At 38.3% G+C, this 19990-nt stretch overlaps 1 protein-coding gene across 4 annotated transcripts in view; it reads right to left on the bottom strand.

Annotated features, from left to right (window-relative positions):
- Positions 1–3295: 3295 nt before the first annotated feature.
- Positions 3296–19990, bottom strand: part of TBC1D12 (TBC1 domain family member 12) — a 135458-nt gene continuing 118763 nt past the window's right edge. For 3 of the 4 annotated variants that reach the window (XM_054435972.2, XM_063670000.1, XM_063670001.1), the window contains 4 exons: positions 17358–17486; positions 16984–17093; positions 7875–8133; positions 3296–6519 (listed from right to left, as the gene is read on the bottom strand). In XM_054435972.2, the coding sequence (XP_054291947.1) occupies positions 6451–6519; positions 7875–8133; positions 16984–17093; positions 17358–17486 (567 nt within the window). In that variant the 3' untranslated portion in view covers positions 3296–6450. The remainder of the gene's footprint in view (positions 6520–7874; positions 8134–16983; positions 17094–17357; positions 17487–19990) is intronic. The other variant, XM_063669999.1, reaches the window with a different exon arrangement.

Raw genomic sequence — 19990 nt, 5'->3', positions numbered from 1 at the left:
GCTTACTTTTATAATTATTTACACTAGCAATGTTTAATTCCTTGCCTCCCACTGATTCTTCAACCCTGTCTCATTGCAACATTCAGCATACATCAAAGTAGCCCACTAAGGTTTAATGACTTCAATGTTGCTAAGTTTAATGGACATTCTCAGTTCTTATTTGAACCTCATTGCAACATAACACTGTTAATTAATCACTCCTTTATGGAAACACTCTTGTCCGTTGTCTTTTCTGACCCCACATTCTCTTGATATTCCTGTTCCTGACTTTTACTACTTCATTCTCTTCTACCCAACCTTTAAATGTTTAACTTTCCGAGTGAACCAGAAACTATTTGAGTTTCTGGTCAACTGTATAATATCTATAATAGAAAAAAATTTAAATGAAAAGTTCAGTGAGGAATGGACCAAAATAAAAACAATCCAGTCATCCATATCTACCATAGGGTAGTGCCATGCACTATTTTGAGTACTAGCGCTTCAGTAGTAAATAAGACAATGTTTTTGACCTCAGAGTTTACACTGTAGTGGAAACAATAGACAGCACTATAAAACAGTGTCAGTTGGTGATATATAATAGAAATTATAAAGAAATATGAAGCAGAGTAAGGTCATGAGACTAGTGGATACATGTTTAGAGAAAAGTCCTCTGAGGAAGTGACCTTAAGCAGCGGTATAAAGTATAAGCCATACAAAGACCTAGACAAAAAACACTTCAGAGGGAAGAAAGACCTCAGGTAGATAGAAGGTTGACAAATTGAAAAATGGCAGTAAGTCCACTGTGTCTACAGGCAGAATGTTTATAAATTGCAGCTGAAATTGGAAAGATGCACAGTGACCAGATCAAGTAGGACCATGGAGACTAGGACAAAGAGTGTGGATTTTTATTATGAGGAATGCCATTAGAGGATATTGAGTAAAAAAATGATAGAAATTGATTTACACTTTTTTTTTTTTTTTTTTTTTTTGAGACGGACTCTTGCTCTGTCGCCCAGGCTGGAGTGCAATGGTGCGATCTCGGCTCACTGCAACCTCCGCCTCCTGGGTTCAAGCGATTCTCCTGCCTCAGCCTCTGAAGTAGCTGGGATTACAGGCACCTACCACCATGCCCAGCTAATTTTTGTACTTTTAGTAGAGACAGGGTTTCACTATGTTGGTCAGGCTGGTCTCAACTCCTGACCTCAAGTGATCCACCCACCTCAGCTTCCTAAGGTGCTGAGATGGCAGGTGCGAGCCACCGTGCCCAGCTGATTTACACTGTTAAAAGGTAATAAAACATGTAATCTAATTTAAAAAGTTCATAAGATGTGTTTGCTTTTCAAGGGCTCACATAAGAGGCTTTTTTGTTGCCTAACTTCCCCCATTTTTTTTTTTTTTTTTTTAAGACGGAGTCTTGCTCTGTCACCCAGGCTGCAGTGCAGCGGGCGATCTTGGTTCACTGCAAGCTCCACCTGCCATTCTTCTGCCTCAGCCTGCCGAGTAGCTGGGATTACAGGAATACCCCACCAAGCCTGGCGAATTTTGTATTTTTAGTAGAAATGGGGTTTCTCCATGTTGGTAAGGCTGGTCCCGAACTCCTGACCTCAGGTAATACGCCTGCCTTGGCCTCCCAAAGTGCTGGAATTAAAGGCATGAGCCACCGTGCCCAGCCCACTTTTTTTTTTAATGTTTTTGAGAAAGTGTCTCACTCTGTTGCACAGGCTGGAGTCCAGTGGTGTGATCAGTGTAGCCTCAACCTCCCAGGCTCAGGCAATCCTCCTACCTCAGCCTTCCAAGTAGCTGAGACTACAGGCACATGCTACCATGCCCAGCTAATTTTTAAATTTTTTGTAGAGATGGTCTCACTATGTTGCCCAGGCTAATCTGGAGCTCCTCAGATCAAGTGATGCTCCTGCCTCAGCCTCCCAAAGTGCTAGGATCACAGACATGAGCCACCGTGCTCAGCTGTGACCAGAATTTGAAGCGTCACTTTCTGCTTTTATACCATTGTGTATAGCATTATGCCTGAGGATGAAAAATGAGAACATATATACCCCATTGTTGTCAATTTTATATACTCCTTCAAGTCTATATTCATTTATCATTTACATATTTATTATAAAAATGATTTTTCAAATACATTGCAATAATACAAAAGTCATTTTACTTTAAATTTAATAAAGTCATTATTGTTTACGTAAATGTTCAAATGAAACACTTTCATAATGTAATTTTAGTCAAATTTCCTTCCTGTTGTTTACTAGAAAATAAATTAAATCTACAAAATAAAATGCACATAAGCAAATCCTCATTAATTGAGATCAAGGGATGATCAATATGAACAGCAGAATATCTGGAAAGAAAGGCAATTTTGGAATTTCCCAAACCTTAAAACTTTATGTAGCCTAACAAAATATTAAGAGGCAGTGCTTGGCAATAATCAGGGCTTATATAAGTGTATTAATTCAAATTTCCCATGTTTGCAATTACACTCTTACCAAGCAAACAATATTTTTAAAGAGCAGGGCTTTCTCTGGAACGGTTAGTTTCCCTGAAATCCTGGATTTCATTTTAGTTTTTACATGTTGTAAAGCAGTGAAGTTCTAGTTAATGAGGTTTTATTAGAGTTGAGAATTCATATTTTAGACAATGCTTGTCAAACAGCAAAATAATACGATTCAATATAAAAATAACATTTTTTTCCTCTCAGAAGACTGTTTTCTGACACTATCAATTAGTCATGACAAATTTTAATTATAATGTAACTTACTGTGCAATGCTACCTTACACTTTTTTGACTCTTTTTTATACTAGTCCCTGCTGTCTGAATACACTCTTGGAATATAAAATAATTTTATCTTACCCAAACAAAAACATAAAATGAAAAATAAAAATAAATCATCTGACATTATGAAGTAAGATAAATTATTTCATGATTATCTGCTTTAGAATTATACCCTTCAGTAGTGTAGACTCTAAAGAGTTGACTGGCCTAGGTCAAAATAACATTAGTTCCTAAGCTGCAAGGAACGCTATTATCTTGAAGTCAGAGATTTTGAAAATGTCAATGTCATTTTGCAAATGCTACCTAATTTTATTAAGTCAAACAAATATACTCAAAGGTCACAAATGCAAAAGACATCAGCAAAAGCTGACTATAGAAAACTATGTGAGTTACTGGAGTCTTCTAACAGCATTTTTTTTTTCTAACAGCATTTAAATAAGGCATTGTAGACCTGGACTAAAGGAACATTAAGTAAGAAATATATAGATTGAGTAGACAAACAAATGAAACACCATATTAAATTTCACATTATTTTGAGTATTTTAGGAAAAGTTTTTTTTTAATTGAAAATATACTTTAACAACAACAACAAAAACTGCCATATACTGACCATGTGAATTATCACATATTTCCTACATACTGGGCTCAAGAGAAGATACAGTACAATATTTTAGCTGCCAGTATTGCCAGTCTAAAAAGACTGAAGGCTTAGTGCATTCCTTGGAAGACAAATTTGGCAAACAAAAACAAAGATTGTTTCCTTTGTTTCCTTGAGATGCAGTTAAATAAAACAGATTGCAGTTAAATAAAACAGATATCCCCAAAGTAATGAAGACTCATTTCAAGTAATTACTCTGCTTACCAGTTTTATTTACACAGTAATTGTTATGAGTGGTTTTTAGTGAATTCCTTGTATTTACATTTTATATACACATTTATACTTGAAAGATAAAGAAACTGTACAATAATAAAAAAAATAAGAAAAAGAAATACAGTAACTTAGGTCCAACTGAGGAAACAAATACATGAAAGTATGATTAAATTTAGTCAGGCAGTATAACCTGAATGAGATTACTACCAGAGGTTATATTCCCTCTATCAAGGATACCAATACCAAGGAAGTAGTTACTGGAGTTAAAAGGTTATTCTAAAACCTGCTAAGACCATGGCCACTCCTTCAATATTTTATTATATTACCAGTCTCCAATAAGTAAGCCCCTATAATAGCAATTACCTTTTGAGGGTTCTACTAGTAGTCCCTAGACTAGAATGACCCATGGGGTAAAAATATATGGGCACCCTAGGGCCCCATACTCCTAAAGAGGCAGTCACTACACTAACAAGGATCGCAGGCTTGTTAGTTTGAAAACTATATACACTAACAGAAATAGTGTGCTTAAGTGTTGTTTCAAACTAAACTGCAACATAAAAACACACTGTAAATCTAACCAAATGGCATGTTATATAGCCATCACTCATAACACTCAAGTGATTTAGTTTAGGTTCAAATTTAAACATAATAGGACAATAGCAATATGTCATTAGAGATCAGAGATCTCTGTCAATCAGATATAGCCTTGCCGCCACCTAAAGATGCGTTCGCTGCCTCATGTATGTCTCTAGTAGCAGTTCCGAAAGCCAATGCATTCACTCTTGGAAGGACAATGTCAATTGTTCTGACATTGCTGTTGGCTACATTTAACTAGTTCTATGATATGGTACTAGAGCTCAGGAAATACATCAAGCCAGATCACTCTGTTCAGACCTCCCAAGGGAAACATGTTCCCTGGACAGCACCTGACTGGGAAAAGACTGTTAATGTTGCTATAAAATGCAAAATAGTAAAAGCAGCATTTTCCCCAATTTACTATTCAGTGAGAAAGCCAAGCAGAAACCCAATGCAGCACACTGTGAAGAGTTTCAATGCTCTATTTTCAGCAGTTAAGCCAGGCATACCACCTCCTTCATCTGACCTGGATCCTGCTCCGGACTTTAAGGAAACACACACCTGATTAGCAGTTCAAGAACTCGACATAAAAATAATTCATGCTATGTTTCAATTGGCCGGTCATGACACTGTTGGGCCCAGAGGCAAAGCATTCATAAGTCAATTTAATTTAAGCTCATATCTACCTTTTTGGAAATGACTCCCTATGTTACAATGAAAGAATTCATCAAAGAATGATTCAATCATGCAGCACTACTTCCTAGAGTTGGCAGGGAAATCATGCATTTCTTGGCAGTTGAGAGAAGGCTGATCCAAAAACACAGTGAAGAGATGTTCCCATTCCTCAAAGTATTTCACCTCCATGGGCATGATGATTTAAAACCTGCTAAGTTCCCGAACCTATGCAAAGTGGCCAATGTGAGGAAGCAGAAGTTGGATAACTCATTCAGAGGCTACCAATCTTCCAAAGAGTCACTATCTAGACTAGCGGATAATGAGGTAGACGAGGCAGTATCAAGACCTTCCTTGAAGAAAGCAATGATGAGTAAAGATGAGGATGGGTTATAGGCAGCATTTAGTGTACCATGTGAAGAGATTAAGATGGCACTGACACATAAAGGAATCAATAACAAGACTAATCTCCTTACACAGCTTCTTCAGGCAACTGAATCAAGAGACAGGATGTAGACTTAGAAAAAAAAATTAACTTTACCTTTTTCTTTTATTCTTATTTCCACTGATTAGGAAAAATTATGCATAGAGTTTTACAAGTCACAGATTTAGCTACATATTAGATTTCAAATTTCAAACTGGAGTTAAACAGTGGAAGAATTGTAACTAAAAAATATGAAGTCTTGCCAAGTAGCATGCTATTTAAGAACTCTCAGGATTCATTACTTTTTACTCTTATCACTGAGAAACATCATATATGTTTTTGGACTTACTCTCAAAGTCAAGTCTTCAATCCACTAAAGTGCAAAGAACTTTCCTTCTACCAGTTATTTATAGTTTTCTTAATGTCAAATTATTAGATGAATAATTTGTTAGACTAGAACCAGAATGGCTAAAATTCTCTGAGTGATAGGAATTCCTTAAGGAAGACAACAAATTTCCCTTAAAAAACGAATGGACACGATACTATGGAAAAACATCTAAACAAACAATAAACAATCTCCCACCAACATTTCCAGTTCCTAGGTAACTTGAATTTGCCCCAACTTGTGAATGAAGCTAAATGACATCTTCAGTGACTTAAATAATTTACAAACAAATTTGTTCACTACTGGTCTATAATATCTTCAAAAGGTCAGAACTGGAAACAATGTCTGTACTATAGTACTTTGGAGGTTAACAGTAGTATTTATCAATCCTACTCTAGCCTCCAGAGTATCTTTGTGGTAACTGTTACAAAAGAAAAGATGTAAAAATTTGAAGTATCTTCAAAGCTATTTAAAAAATATATTGCATTTTGTTTACTCCAAATTGTGGAGTATAAACTCATCATTTAAACTTTTTCCTTTGAAAAATGACTCTACCTACAAAATAATAGTTTATTAATACTGTCAATAAGTTACTTATTTCATTTACTTCAGCCATAAAATGTAAAATCAGCAGTTTTCCACCTTTTGATTCTTTTAGGTATCTCCAACATTTTCTTCCACGCCTTTTACATAGGAAACAAAAAACCTTTATCCAAAAACCACTTTTTCTATGTCAATTAGTCTGTCAATTTTGAAGACTAGCTTTTCAAAGCAGGACTACTGTTCTTGTCTCCTTCTTTAATATCCTTCATTACAGATGCAAAGACCTGAAAATTATATGAAATAAAGATTAATCCTCAAAAACTACCACCCAGATTAAAGAGATTTAAATAACTATAGTTTATAAACATGAAAAAGCTTTATTATACCTAACTCTGTCCCTGAAAGTGTGCCATTCTCAAATCCCCTTTATTTTTTTCTAATCATGAAATATGATTAGATTCCAATTTTTACCAATTGCCAACTATTCTGAAATTACTATTTGGTAACATAACATTTTCTGAACCAATAAGACTGTGAATTTAATAATGCCAATTGTTTATATCATTCATGGATTGAGTGATACTGCTATCCTTTTATGTCACTTAACTTAGATTGCCAATGCTTTTACTTTCCTAACAAGACTAAGCATCTAAAAGCCAGGACCATACATTATATATTCTTTCAACTACAAACCCTAGTACACAGTAGGTATTTAATATAATAAAATTGTTGTCTATTTGAAATACCAAAGTAATAACTACTCTGGCAAATAAATGACTACTGTGGGTTGTACTTCACTAAATTGATATTATTGGACTTAAATAAAATAAAGCCTGGCTGGGTACAGTGGCTCATGCCTGTAATCACAGCACTTTGGGAGGCTGAGGCGGGCAGATCACAAGGTCAGGAGATCGAGACCATCCTGGCTAACATGGTGAAACCCCGTCTCTACTAAAAATACAAAAAATTAGCTGGGCGTAGTGGCACGTGCCTGTAATCCCAGCTACTCGGGAGACTAAGGCAAGAGAATCGCTTGAACCCGGGAGACAGCGGTTGTAGTGAGCCAAGATCATACCACTGCACTCCAGCCTGGGCGACAGAGTGAGACTCCATCTCAAAATAAAATAAAATAGGCCAGGCGCGGTGGCTGACGCCTGTAATCCCAGCACTTTGGGAGGCCGAGACGGGTGGATCACGAGGTCAGGAGATCGAGACAATCCTGGCTAACACAGTGAAACCCCATCTCTACTAAAAATACAAAAAATTAGCTGGGCGTGGTGGCGGGCGCCTGTAGTCCCAGCTACTTGGGAGGCTGAGGCAGGAGAATGGTGTGAACCCAGGAGGTGGAGGTTGCAGTGAGCCGAGATCACGCCACTGCACTCCAGCCTGGGCGACAGAGCGAGACTTCGTCTCAAAAAAAAAATAAATAAATAAAAATAAAAAAAAATAAAATAAAATAAGCCCTATGTTTGGATAGCTGAAAAGTGGGCAATTTGATTTAAACTCTTGCTTCTTAGAAGTCAAAAATTATTTTTAAAAGACATATTTTTAAGCACTAATTTTTAAGAAATACCTAACTTTTTTACAATAAGTCAACTGCTTTAACACATCTATTAAAGACAGGAAAATGTTACGCTACCTGAGTCCATTTTTTGGTGCTATTCTGCATCTGAATGGCTGCAATACAACTGAACAGCTTTTCCGATGTGATATCTTCTGGCAATTTAGTTAGAAACTGGGCTATATGAATAAAGTCCATCTGCAGAAGAATATCTTCATATAATCGGAGGATTCCTAATCCAGTCCTAAATAAAAATTCTTCTCCATCTCTGCAAAATACATCCCAGACTCGACAGGCCAGATCAAGTGGTAGTGATTTGCTATATAGTGTGAAGATCCTAAAATTAGAGGGAAAAACGGTCACTGAAATTTTTCATTCATTGACTCATTTACTCAGTAAGCATCTCTATAAAAAAAGAACGGTGCTTAATTAGGGATAAGAAGGCAAATAAAATATGGCTTTCCCATCCTGGCCAACATGGTGAAACCCCGTCTCTACTAAAAATACAAAAATTAGCTGGGCATGGTGGCACACACCTGTAGTCCCAGCTACGTGGGAGGCTGAGGCAGGAGAATCGCTCGAACCTAGGAGGCGGAGGTTGCAGCGAGCCGAGATCGTGCCACTGCACTCCAGCCTGGTGACAGAGTGAGACTCCATCTCAAAAAAAAAAAAAAAAAAAAAAAAAAAAAAGGCTTCCTCCCTCAAACTTGAGTAGTGGGAAATTAAATAATAAATAACAAAATTATGTGAATTTACAACCTTATGTAGAGGAAAGGCCTAATATATACTAGAGTGGTAGAACAGTCTGGTAGTTACGGGTATGAGCTATGAAACCAGAATGCCTGAATTTGAATCTTGAATTTGCCACTTATTAGTTGTGTTACCTTGAGCAGGATAGTTGTCTTTACTGTGCCTCAGTTTCTTCATTAGTAAACTATAAGAAAACTACCTACCTCTCAGGATTGTTTTAAAAATTATAGTAGTTAATAAATGTAAAAGTGTTTACATAAGCCTTTGGCATGTAAGAAATGCTAAATAAAAATTATTATTATTGTATGAAGAACCCAAATATCATCTTTTAGTAACCTAATATAAACTCAAAGTCTGACTTCTCTCTTTTCTCTTCCCCTTGCACAAACATCCATTGTTTTGTTTTGTCTTTTTCCTCCACCCAGCTTTATTTACTACTTCTTTTGAAGCATGTATACCTTCCAATAGAATCACCAAAATGGTTTTTCCCAACCTTTCTGACAATGTCTGACCATGTAATTCTTTATCCAGTGGTTCTCTGGGAGCCATTCTGGTTGGGGGAAGTGGGGAGAGTATTACAGGACTTGTCTTGAAGTTGCCTTGGCAAAGAAAGTACACAATTGTTTACACTGACTGTGTGTTTATTTGCGGTAGTGCTGATGGGATTTGAGGAAGGGAACTAAAAGCTTCCTTGCCCAAATAATTTTTTAAAAAATCCTTTTGCACTGCCACTTATTCATTCCTATCCCACAAAAATGTCTCTGGGATTTGTGTATAATAAACTCAACAGAGACATGAAACAAAAGTCCATCCCTACTTCTTAAATTACAAAGACGTATTTAATCATATGACAAAAACCACTTTTGGTAGTACAAAAACTCACTGTTCAAAATGAGGAGTGCCTAGGCTCAGGTTCTAGTATAAAGTACTCACTCTTTATTAGTTCTCTCCTGTTCCCCACATCAATTGTGATCCTGCTATCCCCCATGCTCACACTTCTCAAGACTGACAATGGAGGATTTTTTTTTCCTTCTTAATAGAATTAATATTTTAACTTGGATCTCAGTCCCATAATATTAAAAAACCCTTCTCCCATTTTCTTGGGTCCTTCCCTGAGTAACTCTAATGCTCTTGGGGGACGGGAAGAGAATACATTGAAAAATAACTTTTTTTTTTTTTTTTTTTAATGGAGTTTTGCTCTTGTTGCTCAGGCTGGAATGCAATGGCAAAATCTCAGCCCACTGCAACCTCCACCTCCCAGGTTCAAGCGATTCTCCTGCCTCAGCCTCCCGAGTAGCTGGGATTACAGGTATGGACCACCACGCCCGGCTAATTTTGTATTTTTAGTAGAGACGGCGTTTCTCCATGTTGGTCAGGCTGGTCTCGAATTCCCGACCTGAGGTGATCTGCCTGCCTCGGACTCCCAAAGTGCTGGGATTACAGGCGTGAGCCACTGCGCCCAGCCAATAACTTAATTTTTAAAAAAGCCTAAATCAGTCGGGTCTGGTGGCTCATGCCTGTAATCTCAGCCTTTGGGAGGCCAATGTGGGAGGATCGCTTGCATCCAGGAGTTCAAGACCAGCCTGGGCAACATAGCGAGGCCCCATCTCCATAAAATAGCAAAAATTAGTTGGGTGTAGTGGTTTGCCTGTAGCCCCAGATACTTGAGAGGCTGAGGTGGGCAGACTGCTTAAGCCTGGGATTTTGAGGCTGCAGTGAGCTGTGATCATGCCACTGCACTCAGCCTGGGTGACAGAGTGGGACCCTGTCTCAAAAAAATTAAAAAAAAAAAAAAAATCCTAAACCAAAGAAGACCTGAGAAGACAGATTTGGCCAATGCCATTATTTATTTTTCTACATTAAAGCTTAATACCATTTACATGAAACCCACTGGTTATGAATTGTTAAGAATTAAAGTTTAAATATGTCATCTGTACTCCTCCCCCCTCCTCAAATTATCATGTGAATTCTTTTTTTTTTTTGGAGACACAGTCTTGCTCTATTTCCCAGGCTAGAGTGAAGTGGCAGGATCTCGGCTCACTGCAACCTCTGCCTCCCAGGTTCAAGAGATTCTCATGCCTCAGCCTCCCGAGTAGCTGGGATTAAAGGTGCCTGCCACCACACCTGGCTAATTTTTGTATTTTTAGTAGAGACAGGGTTTCACCATATTGTCCAGGCTGGTCTTGAACTCCTGACCTCAGACGATCCACCTGCCTCGGCCTCCCAAAGTGCTGGGATTACAGGTATGAGCCACCTGTAATAGGATTACAGGTGTGAGCCTCTGCACCTATGTGTATTCTTAACAACAACCTGTCTTAAGATCAACTGCTCCATCTCTTTAGCAAAATTCACCCACCATTCTATAATCTACTGGGTATTGCTTGAAAGGCAAACTCTCCAAGTTAAAACAAAAGATTTTCAACAGAAAAGATGATAAAGGACATTAGTGCCTAAATAAGGCATCATTCTTCTATCAGAAAACTGGACACATTTATAATAGGTACAAAAACAATAAGGAGTAAACTTAGGAGTAAATTTAACCAAGGAGGTGAAAGACCTCTACAAGGAAAACACTGATGAAAGAAATTGAAGAGGATACAAACAAATGGAAAGACATCCCATGTTCATAGATTGGAAGGATTAATATTGTTGAAATGACAATACTACCAAATATAATCTATAGATTCCATAAAATCCCTATCAAAATACCAATGACACTCTTCACAAAAATAAAAAAACCATTCTAAAATTTATATAAAACCTCAAAAGACCTCAAACAACAAAAGTAATCTTGAGAAAAGAAGAAAAAAAAAAGCTGGAGGCATTAGACTACCAGACCTCAAAATACACTACAAAGTCATAGTAACCCAAACAGAACGGTACTGGCATAAAAACAGACACATAGAAAAATGCCCCAGAATAGAGAACCCAGAAATTAATCCACATTATCTATAGCCAACTGATTTTTGACAAAGGTGCCAAGAACACTAATTCGGGAAAGGACAGTCTCTTCAATAAATGGTGCTGGGGGAAAAACTGGATATCCATATGAAAATAAAACAAAACAAAACTAGACCCCCACTTCTCACCCTATACAAAAGTCAAGTGAAGATGGATCAAAGACCTAAATGTAAGACACAAAACCATAAAACTATCAGAAGAAAACATAGGGGAAATGCTTCAGGACATTAGTCTTGGAAAAAATGTTATTAGTAAGATCTCAGAAGTATAGGCACCAAAACCAAAAATAAACAAATTCCCATTTTTAGATTATATCAAACTAAAAAGCTTCTGCACACCAAATAAAGCAATCAATAGCATTAAAAAAAACTCCACAGAATGGGAAAAAAATCTGCAAACTATTCATCTGACAGGAAATTAATAGGCAAAATATATGAGGAACTTAAACATCTCAACAGCAAAAAAAAAAAAAAAAAAAAAAAAAAAAGGCCAGGCACCATGGCTCATGCTTGTAATCCCAGCATTTTGGGAAGCTGAGACGGTGGATCACTTGAGGTCAGGAGTTCCAGACCAGCTTGGCCAACATGGTGAAACCCCATCTCTACTAAAAATACAAAAATTAGCCACGTCTGGTGCACACCTGTAGTCCCAGCTACTTGGGTGGCTGAGGCACGAGAATCACTTGAACCCTGAAGGTGGAGGTTGCGGTGAGCCGCACCACTGCACTCCAGCCTGGGCGACAGATAGCAGAGAATGACTCCGTGTCACACACACACACACACACATAGCAGAGAATGACTCCGTCACACACACACACACACACACCCACACACACTCAATCCAGCTAAAAAATGGGCAAATGATCTGAACAGACATTGCTCAAAAGAAGACATACAAATGACCAACAGATATATTTTTAAATGCTCAACATAATTAAGCATCAGGGAAATGCAAATCAAAAGCATAATGAGGTACCCTCTTACCCCAGTTAGGATAGCTATTATCAAAAAGACAAAAAATAACAAATGCTGGCAAGGATGCAAAGAAAAGGGAACTCTTATACACTGTTGTTGTGAATGTAAAGTACAGCCACTATGGAGAACAGTATGGCAATTCCTCAGAAAACTACAAATAGAACGACCATATGATCCAGCAATGATACTACTGGGTATATACCCAAACGAATTGAAATCAGTATGTTTAAGATAGGTCTGAACTCCCATGTTTATTGCAGCACTATTCACAATAGCCAAGATATGGAATCAACCTGAGTATCCAACAACAGATGAATGGATAAAGAAAATGTGGTACATACACACAATGGAATGCTACTAAGCCACAAAAAAGAATGAAATCCTGTCATTTGTGGCAACATGGATAGAACCAGAGGACATTATGTTAAGTGAAATACCGCATGTTCTCATTCATATGTAGAAGCTAAAAAATGCTAGTCACTCTTTTTCTTTCTTTCTTTTTTTTTTTTCCTCAGAGACAGGGTCTGGCTCTGTTGCTCAGGCTGGAATATAGTGGTACAATATCAGCTCACTTGAGCCTCCTAGGCTCAAGCCATCCTCCCACCTCAGCCTCCCAAGTAGCTGGGACTACAGGCGATGCCACCATGCACCATACAGCTAATTTTTGTATTTTTTGTAGAGATGGGGTTTCGCCATCTTGCCTAGGCTGGTCTCAAACTCCTGAGCTCAAGCAGTCAGCCTGCTGCAGCCTCCCAAAGTGCTAGGATTATGAGCATGAGCCATCGCACTGGCCAGCTGATCTCATAAAAGTAAAAAGTAGAACAGAAGATACTAGAGGCTGGGAAGGGTGGAGAGAAGGAAGAGATAGGCTGAAATTTGTTAAAATATACAAAATTACAGCCACGTAGGAGGAATAAGTTCTAGTGTTCTATAGCACTGTAGGGTAACTATAGTTAACAATAACATATGGTTCCAAATAGGACAACTATACTGAATGTTCCTAACACAAAGAAATGATAAATGTTTGAGATGATGGATACGCTAATTACCCTGATCTCATCACTATACATTATATGTACAGAAACATCACTATGTACCCCATGGATATGTGCAATTATTATGTGTCAACTAAAAAAAAATTTTTTTAATTCAAAAGAGTGAAAAGAAGAAATCTTAATTCCATTAAACCACATAGCTTAAGAAATTAACTTTTAGAAAATGTAATATACATTGTTACATTGTTGCAATTACAGTTTTTTTGTTTAGCTTTTTTTTTTTTTTTTTTTTTTTTTGAGACGGAGTCTTGCTCTGTAGCCCAGGCTGGAGTGCAGTGGCGTGATCCCAGCTCACTGCAACCTGGCCTCCTGGGTTCAAGCAATTCTTGTGCCTCAGCCTCCTGACTCACTGCAACCTGGACCTCCTAGGTTCAAGCAATTCTCGTTCCTCAGCCTCCCGAGTGGCTGGGACTACAGGCACAGGCCACCACATCCAGCTAATTTTTGTATTTTTAGTAGAGACAGGGTTTCACCATGTTGGCCAGGCTGGTCTGGAACTCCTGAGCTCAGGTGATTTGCCCACCTCAGCTTCCCAAAGTGCTAGGATTACAGGCATGAGCCACCATGCCCAGCCATTATATTTTCTTTAAAAAATGTTTCTTTATATTGTATAATACTTGAACAGCAATGATTCGACCTTCACTGTGACATTCTACTTCTGCATCTCAATTTCTTCAGCTCTAAAATGATGAATTTGGATTACTTCCAGTTCTAAAATCCCACCTCTCTTACAACTAAAAAAACCCTATATATTCTTCTTCAGTAAAATCAGTGTTGGTCATGTTGTAGTTAACTTTATAAAGAATATGGTTTCTGGAATTGGACTGCTGAAGTTTTAGTTTCTATTCTGCCATTTATTAACTGTAAAATATTAGGTATGGTACTCAAGCCTATCAAAATTTCAGTATCAATTATCCAGGCATGGTGACGCATACCTGTAATCCCAACTACTCAGGAGGCTGAGGTGGGAGGAATGCTTGAGCCCAGGAGTTCCAGGTGGGAGGAGCTGTGATTGTGCCACTGCACTCCAACCCGGGCAACAGAACTAGACTCTGTCTCAAAAAATTTAAAAAAATTTTTTTTGATGAAAGAAAAAAATAAAAAACAAAATTTCAGGTTCCCCATCAGTAAGTGGTATAAATTACAGTACATATGGTTTTTTTGTTTGTTTGTTTGTTTTTTAACGGAGTTTCGCTCTGTCTAGAGTACTGTGGCGCAATCTCGACTCACTGCAACCTCCAACTCCCTGGTTCAAGGGATTCTCCAACCTCAGCCTCCCAAGTAGCTGGGACTACAGGCATGCACCACCATGCCTGGCTAATTTTTGTATTTTTAGTAGAAATGGGGTTTCACCATGTTGGCCAGGATGGTCTCGATCTCCTGACCTCGTGATCCGCCCGCCTCGGCCTCCCAAAGTGCTGGGATTACAGGCGTGAGCCATCACGCCCGGCTTTACAGTACATATCTTATGTGGTTGTTCTGATTAAACAGAAAAAAAGTATCTGTGGTAGAAACTGGCTGTTTACCAAACCACTTCTTTTTCTTTCTGGGCAAACAGCTAAACCACATTTTGCATCTTCACTTGCAGTTAGTTGTGGCCAGATGACTGAGTCCTAGCCAGTGGAATGTGAGAGGAGGAGATGCGTAATACCTTCAGGCTTAGCTTCCCAAAATCTCCCCTTGTGAGTCTCCTTGTTCTCTCCCCTTCTGTGAAAACCCTGGAAATGCCTTGTTAAAGATGGTGGAAGTACAAAATGGAAGGAAAGTTGGTGCCTGAATTACAGTTTGTAGGAGAGCTGTATGCCTATTAAGAACACCATTAATATCATTAGTCTTAACATGACAAACGAAAAGTCTAAAAAACTTTGAACTTTAAACACAAGTAATAAAATGGTGATCCTGTCTGCAGTATACATGATTTGGCAACATACATAATTTTTTTTTTTAATAGGATCTCGTTCTGTCACCCAGGCTGGAGGACAGTGGTGCAATCATAGCTCACTGTAACCTTAAACTCCTGTGCTCAAGCAATCCTCCCACCTCAGCCTCCTGAGTAGCTGGGACTACAGGAATGCACAACTATGTCTGGCTAATTTTTTTATTTTTATTTTTTGTAGAGATGGGGTATTGCTGTGGTGCCCAGGCTGGTCTCAAACTCCTGGCCTCCAGCAATCCTCCCGCCTTGGCCTCCCAAAGTGTTGGGACTATAAGTGTCAGCCACTGCACTTGGCCTTTTTTTTTTTTAAGCTAGAGAAAGTCTAGGAAATAAAATTGTGTGTAGAACAGTAAAAATCTGAGCTATTCATATGTGTAACTTGGAGAAAGTATATAGTATTTACATTTATTACATTTTTAAAAAAAATTTCAGACAATATATAAGAAGGGAGATCAAATTAAAAAATTCAAATTGGTGTCATCTTGGGGAAAAAAAGCTGGATAAAGCCTTGAAGTAAAAAGAAACAATATGAAGCCCTTAGTAAACAAACACTATTATAACAATCATAAGCCCTTGTGCGTTAATAATAAAATAAATAGCAACTAACTCTGAGAGCTTAGTATGTGCTAGGCATTGAATGAGATAATCCACGTAAAACACCCTAGCTACAACTCAAGATAAAGATAATATTATTCCCAATTTATAGACAAAAAACTGAAACACAAACTGAGAGATTCTGATTTCAACCCAGAGTCTATGCTCTTTTTTTTTTTTTTTTTTTTTGAGATAGAGTTTCGCTCTGTTGCCCAGGCTGCAGTGCAGGGGTGTGATCTCGGTTCACTGCAACATCTGCCTCTCAGGTTCAAACAACTGTCCTGCTGCAGCCTACTGTGACTACACCCAGCTAAGTTCTTTTTTTTTGAGCTGGAGTCTCGATCTGTCACCAGGCTGGAGTGCAGTAGCGCAATCTTGGCTCACTGCAACCTCCTGCCTCCTGGGTTCAAGCGATTCTCCTGCCTCAGCCTCCCGAGTAGCTGAGATTACAGGTGCATGCCACTATACCCGGCTAATTTTTGTACTTTTAGTAGAGACAGGGTTTCACCATGTTAGTCAGGCTGGTCTCGAACTCCTGACCTCGTGATCCACCTGCCAAAGTGCTAAGATTACAGGCATGAGCCACCGTGCCTGGCCAAGACTAAGTTTTTGTATATTTAGTAGAGACGGGGTTTCGCCATGTGGGACAGGCTGGTCTTGAACTCCTGACCTTAGGTGATCCGCCCACCTCAGCCTCCCAAAGTGCTGGGATTACAGACATGAGCCACCACGCCCAGCCAAGTCCATGCTCTTAATCAAATGTGTCCCCACAAAAATTTGGAAGTTTCTAAATTTGTAAAAGAAGGCTCTTTATATGTAAAATCCTGCACATGAGATTTACTCTAGTTCCCAAAACACACAAAAAGTTATACTTTATGTCCTTTTCATTATTATATATTATGTATGTTATGACTTACCAGTCTATCAAGTATATATCTGGTGTAAGACTATAAGATTTGAAGTGAAGAAATAATTTGGAGAGATTTTCTTCAAAGAATACTTCAAATGTTGCAAAATATTTCAACATCTAAAGATTAAAAAATCAATAAAATTATGAAAGTATATAGTCTAGAAAAAAAGAAATTAAACGCTTAAATACTAACAGGAAATCTTGCTCATTAAGAATCTCATCTTTTTCTGAGTCTTCTCAGCAAACATTCATTAATAAACTACAATATAATGATACATTTATATTAGATTAGATTATCCTGGCCTTCTAATTATTGTTTTTCACTCTAAGAGGGCATTCAAACTACAGAAACAAACAAAGGGAAACATGATCCATTCATACCATGCTGTGATCCACACGAAAAAAGGCCAACTGGCATGGCTTATTCAGGAGATTGGCAAATGCGATAAAGGCATCTGCCTCTTCCAAATTGAGAATGAGTACTGCTGCAATGAAGGACATCCCTTGGACCTTCAAAGGGAGAAAAAATTAGTCAAAATGGACTTCCAATAATAAATCTATATAGTTTATTTTATTGTACTCCTGAAAAATTACAGTGACATTACAAAGTAGAATTAACCAAGATTTCTTTTTTCCTTCCCAGCAAAAGTAAATACAGAGAGCCCCTAATGATTATGAAATCTCCCTAATTTCTTGTTCATATGGTGTGGGTTTTCAACATTAGGGAGAATTTTTGAAAAAAGAAAAAAGTATCAGATTTTACTGCTACAAAAGGCTATCTCAGTGTATTACCTAGTTTTCATTTCCTCTCAGTCTGAATTCTTTCAAAATAGAGTACAGAATCACAAAATTTAATAAAAATCAGGTGATTATTTTCATTGTTATAACACATCCGAGTAAAAAATGAAGAACTCAGAATAAAAGAGATCAGAAGTGCTGCTGAAATACCAAGAAAGGAGACGTTGTGGGGGTTGAGCCTGGAGTCCTGGAAAAGCAAGAGACAGAAATAGGAAAAAACCTAAAATGGAAAAGAAGCATGAACTAAGACACAAAAATGGGAACAATAGGACCAGCTCAGCTGGAGTAAGGAAAGACATTTAGAGAAGGTAGGATGTGTTTATGTTGTGAAAGACCTTGAGTAAAAGGCTAAGCTGTATAGATGTTTGCTTCTTGCTTGTGAGTTATTGGCAGCTATCATATACTTCTTCTCCTTTTTTTTTTTTTTTGGTTTCTTTTTTTTGAAGCAGGGTCTCACTCAGTCACCTAGGCTGGAATACAGTGGCATGATATCATCTCACTGCAACCTCTGCCTCCCAGCTCCAGCTATCCTCCTGCCTCAGCCTCCTGAGTAGCTGAGACTATGGGTGTGTACCACCATGCCTGTCCAGCCCATACATTTCTTTAATTAAAAAAAAAAAGTTATCAAACACTTACTTCTGGAAGAGATTTGTATAATGGACTTACACAGTGAGACCATTAAGAATAACTGCAATGGGCCGGGCGCAGTGGCTCACGCCTGTAATCCCAACACTTTGGGAGGCCGAGGCAGGCGGACTCCTGGAGTGCAATGGTGTGATCTCAGCTCACTGCAACCTCCGCCTCCCGGATTCAAGTGATTCTCCTGCCTCAGCCTCCCGAGTAACTGGGATTACAGGCATGTGCCACCACCCCGGCTAATTTTGTATTTTTAGTAGAGACGGGGTTTCTCCATGTTGGTCAGGCTGGTCTTGAACTCCCGACCTCAGGTGATCCACCCACCTCGGCCTCCCAAAGTGCCAGGATTACAGGCGTGAGCCACTGTACCCGGCTCTCAGCTCCCTTTTCACTCTTTAACACACTTCAGTATGTATTCCCACTCCATTACCATACTATTTTGAGATTTCTCTTGCCAGCATGACCAATGATACTTATTGAAAAACCCAGCGGGTGCTATCTCTCTTAACAGCATTCCCTTAGCTTCTGCAATCCAATTATTTCTTTGTTCTCATCTTATTTCTCTGTCTTCTTCTGAGTACTTTTTGCAGATTCTACAGTAATTGCCTATTTGATTTTCTAGAACTTAAGTTCCATGAAGACAGGGACTGTAGTAGGCATAATAATTGCCCACCAAAGATGTCCAAGTCCTTATTAATTACCAGAAGCTATGAAAATATTGCTGGACATGGTAAAAGGGACTCTACAGATATGATTAAGTCAAGGATCTTGAGATAGGGAGCTTATCCTGAATTATCTGGGTGGGCCTGAAGTAATCATCATGAGGTTCCTTATAAGTGAAAAGAAGAAGGCAGGTTAGTCAGAGAGAGATTTGAAGATGCTACACTGCTGGCTTTGAAGATGGAGCTATAGGCCCATGAGCTAAGGAATGTAGGCAGCCTCTAGAAGGTGGAAAAAGCAAGGAAATGTATTCTCCCCTAGAGCTTCCTGAGGAAGCACAACCCTGCCAATACTTTGACTTAAACCCAATGAAGTCTATTTCAGACTTCTGACCTCCAGAATTGTCAAACAGTAACTTTGTGTGGTTGTTGTATGTGTGTTTGTTTAAATTTTTTTTTTGTAGAGACAGAGTTTTCCTATGTTGCCCAGGCTGGTCTCAAACTCCTGACCTCAAGTAATCTTCCCACCTCAGCCTCCCAAAGTGCTGGGATTACAGGCATGAGCCACTGCACCTGGCCTAATTTGTGTTGTTTAAAGCCACTAAGTTTGTGGTAGTTTGTTACAGTATTCACAGGAAACTAGTACAGAGACCACATCATGTTTGTTTGTTCATAGTTGTATTCTTAGTACCACAATATTTGCTGAATGAATACAAGGGGCAAAGTACTAACCATCTGTAATAGAATGGTAGCAAAGTAAATAAAAGGAATTAAAATTACATTTAATTGTACCTAAGATGGTGTTTAAGTAACACTATTTTACATACCGCTAAAAAAGAAAAACTGCTGCCAATTAAGCAATGGCATAATACCTTATCACTTGGAATATTTATTTATTTACTTAATTAATTTTTTTGGAGA

This window comes from Pongo pygmaeus, chromosome 8 (genome assembly GCF_028885625.2).
Source record: "Pongo pygmaeus isolate AG05252 chromosome 8, NHGRI_mPonPyg2-v2.0_pri, whole genome shotgun sequence".
Classification (NCBI taxonomy): Eukaryota; Metazoa; Chordata; class Mammalia; order Primates; family Hominidae; genus Pongo; species Pongo pygmaeus.
Note: the sequence above shows the minus strand (reverse complement) of the source record. Positions and strands in the feature narration are given on the sequence as shown.